The sequence below is a fragment of the Corvus kubaryi genome, unplaced genomic scaffold (assembly GCF_017639235.1).
Source record: "Corvus kubaryi isolate FWS band 111438036 unplaced genomic scaffold, C.kubaryi_AGA036_p1.0 126, whole genome shotgun sequence".
In the NCBI taxonomy this organism is placed as follows: Eukaryota; Metazoa; Chordata; class Aves; order Passeriformes; family Corvidae; genus Corvus; species Corvus kubaryi.
This window is the reverse complement of record NW_024580661.1, coordinates 3,089,909-3,101,488: the sequence shown is the minus strand read 5'-3', so window position 1 is coordinate 3,101,488 and position 11,580 is coordinate 3,089,909. Positions and strand designations below refer to the sequence as shown.

General features: G+C 50.5%; 1 protein-coding gene across 2 annotated transcripts; it reads left to right on the top strand.

The window, feature by feature from the left end:
* Positions 1-139: 139 nt before the first annotated feature.
* PLA2G12B (phospholipase A2 group XIIB) lies at positions 140-11,356 on the top strand. Of its 2 annotated transcripts, none has more exons than XM_042022660.1 (4): positions 140-472; positions 5,062-5,138; positions 6,309-6,474; positions 8,349-11,356. In XM_042022660.1, the coding sequence occupies exons 1-4, from the start codon at positions 238-240 to the stop codon at positions 8,465-8,467; spliced, it is 597 nt and encodes a 198-aa protein (XP_041878594.1). In that variant the 5' UTR covers positions 140-237; the 3' UTR covers positions 8,468-11,356. The 2 variants fall into 2 exon arrangements, with proteins under 2 accessions (XP_041878594.1, XP_041878586.1); XM_042022652.1 differs by having other exon boundaries at positions 5,062-5,150.
* The last annotated feature ends 224 nt before the right edge of the window (positions 11,357-11,580 follow it).

Here is an 11,580-nt window from a genome sequence, read left to right as displayed (position 1 = left end):
TGCAGCCCCGGTGCCGGGGGGACTGCGGCTGTCCCCGCGGGACTGTGCGAACTCCCAGCTCCGGCAGGTGAACGCGGTCCGGATCTCGGCGCTGCACTTTGCACCCCGGCTGCGGTGACCTCATGCCGGCTGCCTGGGCAGCGTTTAAAGTCCAGGCAGAGGGGAGCTCAGTGCCTTCTACACACGCAGCCCATTCCCGCTGCTCCCTGCCCGGGGCTCCGGGATCGGGACTGCAGCATGCGGCTGCTGCTGGAGGCAGCGCTTCTGTGCCTGACCCTGGGCTTGGGGCAGTGCACCGAGGAGGCAGCACAGGACAGCACCGGCCACCAGGACTCCCAGGCAGAGTCATCCTATTCCGACTGGGGCATCGAGACCATCCGGGACGGCTTTGAAACGGTGAACAGCTACTTCGACTCCTTCTTGGAACTGCTTGGGGGAAAAAATGGAGTCTGTCAGTACCGATGTCGATATGGTAAGTGAACCTCGCTGCTGCTGCTGCTCCTCTCTCCTTGCCCTTTCCCCTCTTTCCCTCTCCTTCCCTGCGGCCACGGCCAGCTCCTCCTGCCCAGGAGTCACAGTCACAGCTTCTCTGCCAGTGCCAGCACAGGGACACTGAACCCCCATCTCCCTCTCCGCCAAGAACAGCCCGGTCTCGAAGGCGCTGTGCTGCATGCACAGGGACAACCGGAGAGGACGCAGGCTTTCCTGGAAGGGCACACAGGGACCCGGGCTGTCCAGCTGCCTGGAGCCTGGGACAGGACAGGGAGGGGAGGCTGAGCCAGCAGCCCTAATCTCAGCAACCTTCGGAGTGTCCTTATTCAGCAGTTGTGAGCTGGCCAATGCCTGGGCTGGAGGACGAGAGATAACAGGGAGGCGAACCAGATGTCAGCGGGAGGAACCTTTAAGCACTCAAGGCAGAACGAGGCAGCCCTGCTTGCTTTGGACTGCAGAGTGATTTACCAAAAAGGAAAAGTTTGGTTTGTCCTGGGGGCAGGATGAAGGGGGTGACATCCCAGGGAGGGCAGGGCACGGGGTGCACAGAGCTGCAGGTCTGTGGGGTGACAGGGGCAGCACTGGCCATCACCAGGGTACCTGTGGAAACAACCTGCTTGGGAACCAGCCAGGAGTTTTCCCAAAGACTGTACCCTCTCCTCAGCCTCCTACAACTGTCCCACAGCAGTGTTCTGTCACCTCAGCCTGCCCATCCACAGCTGCCTGTCAGCCCCTTTCCCCACAGCTTAGCCCACACCCCTAGTGACCACCTGGGAAAGATGCTTGTGAGCAGAGGAATTTCAACCCCGCTCCTCCCCGGAGCATTGTTTTTTGCAGACAGACTCAATGCTTTGGGGAGACCCCACTGACTCTGTCTCAGTCTGTATGGATCCCATGGACCTCCTGCTCTTCCCAGGGCCCTGGGACAAACAGATGCTGCAGGACTGGGACCTGAGCTCCCTGCCAGGGGCAGAGGGGCCATAGAAAGGTTAAAGCGAGTCTGAAAGTTACTGTGTTTTTTCTTTTGTTTCGTAAATAATGTCATAGAATCATAGAAGAGGCTGAGTTGGAAGGGACCCATCAGGATCATTGAGTCCAACTCCTGGCCCTGTGCAGGACACTCCAAGAGTCTGTGCCTGAGAATGTTGTCCAAACGCTCCTGGAGCTCTGGTAGTCATGGGACCACTGCCCTGAAGAGCCTAGAAGTGCTTCCAGTGCTCAACCACCCTCTGGGTGAAAAACCTTTCCCTGATATCCATCTAATGTGGCCTCCCTCTCCTGCCAGCTCTGCTCCCCAGGCCCCACTCTAAGAGCAAACAGGGAGCAGCAAGTCAGGAACCTCAGCTCCATGGGATGGAGGGAGCCAGGTACCTCAGCCCATCACCACAGCCCCACAGTGGTCCTGGTCCCTCAATCCTCCCTGCAGCAGCTCAGGAGGGCCATGTGTGTCCCCAGTGCCTGGAAGAGGTGGCCCCCCCAAACCCCACAGCAACAAGGTCCACACCATGCTCCAGATTCAGAGCAGAGAGGGACGTGCCCTTCTTAATGTAGAAACCGAAACCCCTGGCAGTGGGAAAAACGTGGCTGGGACTGCAGTGTGCCTGAGGTAATGCTGATACTCAGAGCTGGTTTCAGGGAGCCTCAGGACTCACCAAATCCTGCAGAAGTTACTGCCTTTGGACACATCCAGAGGGCTCTCCCTGCCTGTCCTTGTGAAAAGCATCTCCAGAGAGCAGCACAAATTCCTGCTCACACCCCAGGAGCATCCTGCATCTTACTGGAGAAGTGCTTCACCTAGGAAAGGAAAACAAGCATATTGTTAGCCCAGTCCTCATCCTCTGCTGAACAACTCATTAATCACTGGCTGAAGGAGGAAGCTACTGAAATGCTGCCCACGTGGCTCCAAGGGTCTTGCTGGACCCTTCCAGGACCCTTTGTCTTTGCTAATCTCTGGCACAGACATTGCAAACTGCGAGTAGAGAGGATGCTGGGATGATCCCAAAACAGTGAGATCCAGTCTGTGCTTGGAAGGATGAACACAAACCATCTTTGTGCTGAATCAGGGCCTGATTGCTTTTTTCCCAGGCATGAAGCAAAAATTATTCCTTCTGCTTACTTTCATTTCAGCCAAGAGATACCAATAACAGCTTTGCCACGGTAAAGGTCAGGACTCACCTGTGATTGCCACATTCATCTTCAGCTGAGCACATGGCACTTGGCTGTTCCAGCTGTAAGACTCTCCTGATTTTTCAGCAGCTACTGAGGTCTGAAAACAACCAACTTGATGGATAACTCCCTTAAATCAGGACGTTAGGGTTACACTAGCATTTACTGACAAATATCCTCCTGCTTACAAAGTCTCACTGGGCATCTCAGGAGAAACAAACAGCCTGAGCTGAGAGTGAAGCCCTCATAGTTTCCTCCTGGCCAGGCAGGACTTCACTGCTTTGCTCAGGATTTGTCCTGAAAGGGCTTAAGATGAGGGGGCACCTGCAGGCTGTGGGAAAAGAGCCTCCAGAGCCAGGCTCTCCAACAGGGCACTGAAGGGCTGGGTATGTGCAGGCACCTCTCCCCAAAGCCTGTCTGGGGCACACAAACAACAGTGGACCACCCAAAAGTGCAAGGAACCCCGAGACCATCCATTCACCCAGAATACACTCACCTCCTGCTGCCAATGTCCCAGCACTGCAGTGCCTGAGGCCTCCTGCATGGCTGGCAGCTGTTCCAGCCAGCTGGCTGCTTTCCAGCCTCCTGGAACAGCTACAACAGCCTGGAGGCATTCAAATGCATCAGGGAAACTCAACTTCAGTTCTAGGGCTGTGCCAACAAGGCAGTGCCCTGAAATCTTATCTTCTTGCCTGGATGGCCAGGATGGGCAAGCAATAAATGATAACAAGAGCACTGAGTGGTGCTCATAGAGAGGCAGGAACACCTGGTATTCCTGTTTTGGTTTTGTTTCCCTGCTAACTAGAAAACAAGATGTGGGAGAGAGGTTAGTTGTGGTGTCTTGGACTTGACCTAGCTGAGAAAGAGTACCAAGGGGCACTTTACAAATTTTAAAGCTCTCTTTTTTTTGCAGGGAGGAGGGGACAGGTTTCCTACAAGGGCTTATCCTGAAGGCAGTGTGATGTTTTGTGGATCAGCACAATTCCCACGTGAGGGGTTTTTTCCTCAGGACAACTCTCTAAAACATTATAATAGCTGTGACTTTGGCTTGATTGAAGATCTGGAAACACAGCTATCTTTGGCTTAGAACTAGATAATGGAGATTGCAACGGGATGATCTTAAACGTCCCTTCCAGCCCAAGCCATTCTATGGTTCTATGATCTCCACATCCCCAAGAAGTCTCACTCCTACTCAGACTTCCCATCTTATCCCATTAACTGTCAGTGTGCTGCAGGAACAAAATTTACCATCAATATCCCAAGCAATTCACTCAAATTTAACTCCACCCTGCAAAACCCACAGTGGATTTTGAACTTTCCTCTGCCTCCTGCACCAGTTCAGGAACATTTGAATTCTGAGTCCTAGTTCCCACTCCCTTCCAAAAAACCAACGAGGCTCTTTTGGAAAGGGAAAATTGCCTGCTGGCATCTCACAGCCAGTCAGGATTTCAGTTTGTTATTTATTTGTAGCAAATCTGTTATTTAAGCGAAACAGCTCTGGCAAAGTTTAATTGAGAGGTGCTGGGAACACTCCTACCGAAGTCCTTCTGGGGCATTTGGCTGTAGGGCCTTCCCAAGGGCACAGCAGATTTATGGTTGTATTAACCACTGGTGTTTTAGGTACCTCAACAGAAAAATGGGGAAAGCGCCTTTAATAATTCCTGGTGCTGACAAGAAGCAAAAAGGGGAAATGAAGTTTAAAAGAACCCAACCCTGCCTGAAGGGCTGAATTAGATCCATTTTATGTCTATATAAATTCTCCAGCAGTGCTCAGGGAAGCAGAAACTTAACCCTTGATGTGATGGGCTTCAGAAGGCTCAGCTCACACGTGTTTTTGTTGGAGCATTCACAGTTTATGTTTTCGCAGAGCAGGGACAGGACCCAGGGAGTGGCTGGAGCTGTGTCAGGGTGGGCTTAGGTTGGATACCAGGAAAAGGTTCTTCCCCCAGAGGGTGGTCAGGCACTGCCCAGGCTCCCCTACAAAAATCAGATTAAAATGCTGCTGAGGGTACTGTAAGAGCTGGCTGTTAGCTGGAGTCTGCCTACACTGGGTAAATAATTATTCACAGAGGGAGTTCTTGCTCCTTTATGCATATTAAGAAGCAGAGTGAGGAAGGTGCAGAGATCAAAGGCATAGAAATGATTTGCAAAACATGGCAGTGCATCACCACGGGCAGAAAATGGACCAAGAAGACCTACTCAGAGCAAGATCAGACATGCAAGGCCTAGCACACCAACAGTCCAAGAATGAACTGAGGATGTAAAGAAAACCCCTTGATGTCCTGTACCCAGTAGTGTTTGGGGCTGCAGACCAAGGGGGAGCTGCCTGTCACTCCTTGCTGTTTGGACCTAGTCTTGGGAAGATCAGCTTTCCTAACACTTGTCCTATCCTTTCTTTCCCAGGGAAGGCTCCAATGCCACGGCCTCACTACAAGCCCCAAGAACCCAACGGCTGTAGCTCCCATTTCCTGGGGCTCAAGGTACCTGGAAGTGTATGTACTGTCCCAGCCAGCATTCCCAAAGGATGCGGCTCTCTCCTCACATCGCCAGCGGATCACTCTGGGGAAGCAGAAGGCTGAGCTGTGCTGGACAGCTCAGTGACAATAACCTATGTGCTCACAGCAACACCTGACCCTTTACCACACCTGCCCCTTCACCTCTCCCCACGCTTTTTGCCTCTGCCAAGCGCCGAACTAAACCCACCAGCTTTAATTCTGCACCTGCTTGTTATCTTAAAGGCAATTAATGAAATCATATTGGAATCACCAAGAAAAGCACTCCCAGGAGGCTCTCAGAGCAGGGATTCCTACTTAGCTCATGCATTATTGCTGCCCATGGAGTCTGCAGCAATTAGGCAGATTCCTGCTCTGACAACCCCTCTCTTTGCAGCCCATTTTTCTTGTTAGGTTTAATTCCTGAAACTCTATTTCATTGCAAACCTTATGGGCATTTCTGTGGTGCCTCCTCTGTACCCAGGCAATCATGAGTGCAAGGAAGGAACAATTCATCTCCTAAATTTTACATGAGGAAGGGCAAAAAGAGGAATAATTTACAACAAGCTAACAAGTCCAGTCTCTTCAGGAGACAGGCCTTCTGCCCATCACACCCAGGGTTATTAGCTAAGCTTACTGTTTACTCCAAAGGAGCAGAACTCCCCATACCACACTGTGCTTGTCCTTGGCCTCAAGTGCGTCTCTGAGAAATAGGCATTAAAAATACTTATGGCATATTTATTAGGCCAAAAAGCAGGACCTTGTCAGGTTGTGGGGAAAAAAGAGGAAAGAGAAAAGGGGCCTTTAGCACTGTTGGCAAGGACATGGAGCTCTCTGATGAGGTCTGACAAATGAAAACTAGAACATGGTCATGGAGGGCTGTTTCCCACCTCTCTACCAAATGCTGATTCCCTGGGGCACAGAGAGGAGAAGAGAATGTGATGTACCCTGTGCTGAACCTGCACCCTGACACCGCTGTGCTGCTCCCTCATCCTTCTTTAGATGGTGAGGGAGCAGCACATGTGCCCTCCTGCTGCCCCAGCTATCAGGAACAGCTTCTGGAAAGAAGCTGGCTCTCTGCAGCACCTCACCCTGCCACAGCTGCGTGAGCCTGAGGCCAGAACACAGCCAAGGGACACTTCTTTTCTCTTTCCCCAGCTAGACTTGGGCATCCCTGCCATGACCAAGTGCTGTAACCAGCTGGACGTTTGTTATGACACCTGTGGAGCCAACAAATACCGCTGCGACGCCAAGTTCCGCTGGTGCCTCCACTCCATCTGCTCCGACCTCAAGCGCAGCCTGGGCTTCGTCTCCAAGGTGCAAGGTAGGCTTCCCACCTCACACTCCCTGTGCAGGGAGGCACGGGGGGGAGGGTGTGGGCAAAAAGAAGCAGAACTCTGCAGTGGGGAGCAGCACATCTGTCCTGCACTTGTCACAGGTGGGTCATAGGTGGGTGAGAACACAGAGATCTGCCCTCTCTGCCACACACTTCTGTCCCAAGGCTGGAGACCTATGGTTATTTGCATTTAGAAAACATTACAATGTGTGAAAAAACACAAACAACCCTGGAAGCAATTCCTTCAAAACTTGGATGCACTCCCAGACAGCTGAGACACCTTCACGGGACACCAAAAAGCTTTCCGGGGCCAGTGAGCCACACACCGAAATCTGTACGTGGCCAAGGGCCAACAAAACTGGGAGAGCCAGGGACAGGGCTCTCAGGGATCTGGTCACAGATAAGAGATGATGATGGCACCAGGGACACACCAGGCTGGGTGGTGGCTGAGCCACTGCAGGCAGCTCTGGATGGCTCAGAAGGGCTAACGAAGCTCTAGTGATGTGCCAGCAGCTCAAGTGCCACTCTGGTTTTGCCTAATTTTCAAAGCCTCAGCCTGCAAGTCTGAGAAGAGCTTTTTTGGTAACCCCTGCTGATGCCCTGCTCTAAGGTATCCTTAAACATGCATTTGTTTTCCAAAGGTGCAGCCTGATTAGGACATGTGGGAAGTCTCACAACACCAGTACTAGTGCAGATGCCTTCCTGTCTAGTCACAGATAAATATATGGAAAGAGTGCCCAGGCCAGCAAGAGGAAACAAAGATGTGGACTGATATATAAGTGCTACAGGCTAAGCACAGCCAGTCTTTCATGGTCACCCTTATCCCCAGGTCCTCATGCAGCCAACTTCTTCCTAGCTCTTCAGATTTTCCCCTGCCACTTCTTCTTATGGTTCCTTTTTGCTTCCTGCCTGCAGCAGCAAAGCACACCTCGATCCTAGGGAGTTGAGGTGGAGCAGAACCCTCACTCCTGGGCTGAGCCAAGCCACCTCTGCCAGGTAGGAGTAGATTCCTCCAGCATCTCTGTCCTGGCTGCTGCAGGAGGCACAGTGAACCTCTGAGCCATCCTCCCCTCGCCTTGTGCTCAACAGATCCCTGTCCCCAGGGCTGCTCTGAGCAGCTCCTGTCACAGTCCTCCTCCACAGCCATCCTGGCTCTTATCTGCCAGTGGTTTTCCCACTGACTCACCACAGCCTCTCCAATGCCTGTCAACTGAGCAGCCTCTTAAGGGAACAGAAGCTCTGAGGTGCTTGGAGAGGCTGAGCTAGGAGAAAACAGTCCCAAGAGGCAAGGCTTTCCCAACTTCATTATGCATACAGCAGTCAGTGTTGGTGCCAGTAAATAAACTCTAAAGACCTAATATTAACCTATTTATTTACTGACAACCAATTTCAGGGTTGTGTTTTGGGATGAGGAGGGGCTAGTAGTCAGCTGTTGTAGGATTTTTTCATGCTGACTGGCAGCTGGCATCATAATTTCCAAAAGAGCACAGAAAGGTTGGTTAATAGTGGCCATAGGCAAAACTGAGAGGAGAAGGAGTAATGTAGAGGCCTCCTGGGAAATCTGTTTGGTAAACAGGGCTGTTTGCAGAGCCCCAGATGATCCATCAACCAGTAAGGCCTGAAAGAGGCAAGAAAGGAAGGGTTTAGGGGAAAAAGAAATGAGTTGCCACCCTGGGGAGAAAAGAGAAGGGAATCTCAGGATTTATAAAAATGCAGTTCCCAGAGAGAAAAGACGACAACCCACGCTTCCAATTGCAAACACCATGGAGCTCAGTGCAGGGCTTGGGCTGGGGTGCTCCCACCCAGTCCTCAGCCACCCCAGAGTGCCTGTCCTTACCTGCCCATCCTCTCCTTCTCCACAGCCTGCGAATCCATGGCAGACACGGTGTTCAACGCCGTCTGGACCCTGGGCTGCCGGCCCTTCATGAACAGCCAGAGGAGCGCCTGCATTTGCAGCGAGGAGGAGCGAGATGAACTGTGAGGAAGAGCAGCCGCCAGTCTCCGGGAGCCGCTGCCAGCGTCCCCTCCCCAGCACAGTGACTCCTGTCAGCCCTCGGGCCCAGCATGGGATGGGGGACCTGGGCCAAGCTCTGGGCAGAGCAGAGACAGCCTGTGAACACAGAGCAGCCGTGCCTGCTGTCCACCACAGATGCAGCTCAACAGCCCCACCGCCCCTGTCCAAGTCCGCCAGCCAGCAGGACCTGGTGCCAGTTCTCTCCATGGACCGATCAGGAGTGGCAAGCAGGATGCAGTGCTGGTTATAAACACGGGGCTCACCTTGAATACACACTATTACCTCCCCCGACCCTGTAACTCTCTAATTTGCAGTGAAGGCATTAGGTTTCTGCAAGCCCTGTGAAATTCCCAGTCCATGGATATGCTATTTACATTTTTGCACCACTGGTGACAGACTGAAGAGGGGTAATTTGCTTTCAGGACATTGCTCACACCCATCCCTGGCATTTTCCATCCTGTCATTACACAGCCTGACAGCCCTGCATATTTAAATACTTGGTGGGTCCTAAACTGATTTAAGACATCTGGAGATTTGTTAAATGTGAGTTAAGGAGAAGGGCTTCAGGTGTTTGTGGTACATAATTGATATTTGGGACCAAAGGCCACCATTTATCAGATGTGAAATCACAGCCCTCTCCCCCAGCCTCAGGAGAGGAAGCCACTTTTCTTTGCCAGTGTCATCCCCCTCTATTTAATTACTTTTCTCCTATACCATTTAACAAAGCTTTGCCCTTAGGATCCCTTTTTACACAAAATGGCTGGGTATCCACCTCCGTTCTCTTGCATGAGGGAAATAAGAAGCTCACAGTGGCCTTGGATGAGATATTCCAAATTCTGTATGCTTATCTGTCAGGTGACAGGACTTACGTGCTACCTCTGTGGGGCTGCTATCAGCAGCCTCAAACACCATTCCTTCTAAAACGTGGTTAATACTCCCAATCTGTTTTGGGGAGCTTTCGTTGCATGCAAATCCAGAATTTAAAGTGGTGCATGGCATTTCATCTCCACAGAACACTGGCAGACAGCTTTCAGCTGGGTTTCTTGTTGGAAGGAAGCTGCTACTGGGTGTGCGTGTGCCGTGCCACGTAAATATTTCAGCGGCTCCTGCAAACGTATTTATGGATATGTTCTTCCATCTGCCACAGAGAAGTTAAGGCTGCAAAAGGGTGATTTAATAAGAGTGGAAAGAGTCTGTCTTGGTTGCTTTTCTTCCAGTTTAAATGGGTTTAAAATGCGACAAAATGATAAATTATTTAAGCCATGTGTTCCTGCTCCTGCCCGTCATCTTTGCCTTACAGCAAACAGCAATGAGACGTTCAGCTGGCCCCAAACAGGCTGGAACAACAGGAGCCCACCGGTACCCAGAGCAGGAAAATGGAAGTGACTGTGGGGTGTACTGTGATGCTTTCCATCACAGAGGACTTCAACACTGATCAGATGTAATAACCTTTCCTAGCTAGGCTAATGCCACTGGAGAGGGAACGCTGCATTGCCAAGGCTCACCGCTCTCTCGGAGCATGAGGCTGGACAGACAACCTTGATTATCCAAGAAACACATACTTTTGGTTAGGGATGGGAAGGAAATATTCCTCATTCCAGACACTTCCCAAACTTTGTATTTTGTTGGTGAAATGGTGCCCGTGGCCAGTTTAAATGTGAACGTACTCTTACGATTAAATGACAAAAAATAAATGAAAATAGCTATATTGTCTATGCTCGATAGCTGACTGGATGGCAAATGTCTTAAATTATTTCAGTTCAAGTGATATCAGATTAAAGCCAAGCAACTGCTGGCAGGTGATGACATACACTGGAGAAATCAAAGGGCTCTGAACAAAATCTCTGTCACTGATGCACTGGAGACATCTCTAACATAAATCCTCATTTCTCCATGCTTCCAGACCACCATTCATCCCCAAACCCTACAGACTGCTGCAAGCAGGCAAGATACTGAAGAAGTTCATTTTTCACTGTGGTAATCTGAAAAACCCCACCAGCAGCTCTACAAGGAAATATTTGAACCTTCAAGTGGTGGCAGTGAGTCCAGCAAACCACCAGGTAGTCCTGAGTGGGAGCAAACCAGCGCAGGAGCTCCAGTAAAACTGCATCCAAACTGCTAAACTGCTTCCCCTCCGTGCCACTCCTGCTATCCAGTGATGTACAGCCACGGAAGCAGCTGATCACAGGATTCTCCAGGCTGTTGCACAAATCTTGGGTCATCTTCAATTCCACCCTGCTCTGGACACAAAGACACCACTTTGCTCATCCCATGGCTTCCTCTTGACAGTGCATTGGCAGGACTGTTTTCAGCTGCAGAGTGGAAAAGCTGCTGCACATGAATTTGTCAGAAAGAAGCAAATAACGTGCACAATAACTGAAATAAGCCAGGAAAGGAACTTCTCCCTGCATCACTCCCCCTGCATCCCCCCTTCCATATGGACAAACAAGACCAGTTGATTCTCCAGAAAGCACCAGATAATTAATTTCATTTCCCAGCTCTTGTTTTATCAAAACAAATATATTTAGCAAAGGCTGCCTGAACAAAGAAGTGACAGTGGGAAACTGCCCCTGTGGTCCTAGTGCAGACATGAATCAGCAGAACAGCAACCCTAGGAGAAGCCTTTTTCCTTCCTTTTTCTTTCACATATGGTTAGATAACACATGAAAAGTGTCTTTCCATTTATACCCACTTATCATCATAGAAACATTTTTGTTTACACTAACACATATTCCCAGATTGGAAAAGCAGCCATGAAGCTATTTAGAAAAAATATTAAACTCTCAGCCATTAAATGTTCATTCCTCACTGGAATCTCACTTGCCAGAACAAATAAATCTGTGAAATAGGCTGAAATGTTTGAGGTGATTTGTGACTCCCTTCTAAATGGTGCCTTCAAATGGATTCCCCTTCCATTTGAGAGCAGCAGGAAATTTTAGCTTTTGCAGCAATTTGGCTGCTCCAAGCAAAGCAGAACACAGGTGATGAAGGCTGGAGGGCTTCCAGCAGATGTCCAAACACGCAGGACAGAGCTGCACACTGAGAAGCTTCTTGCAGAAAACCTTGGGAACGCACTGCAG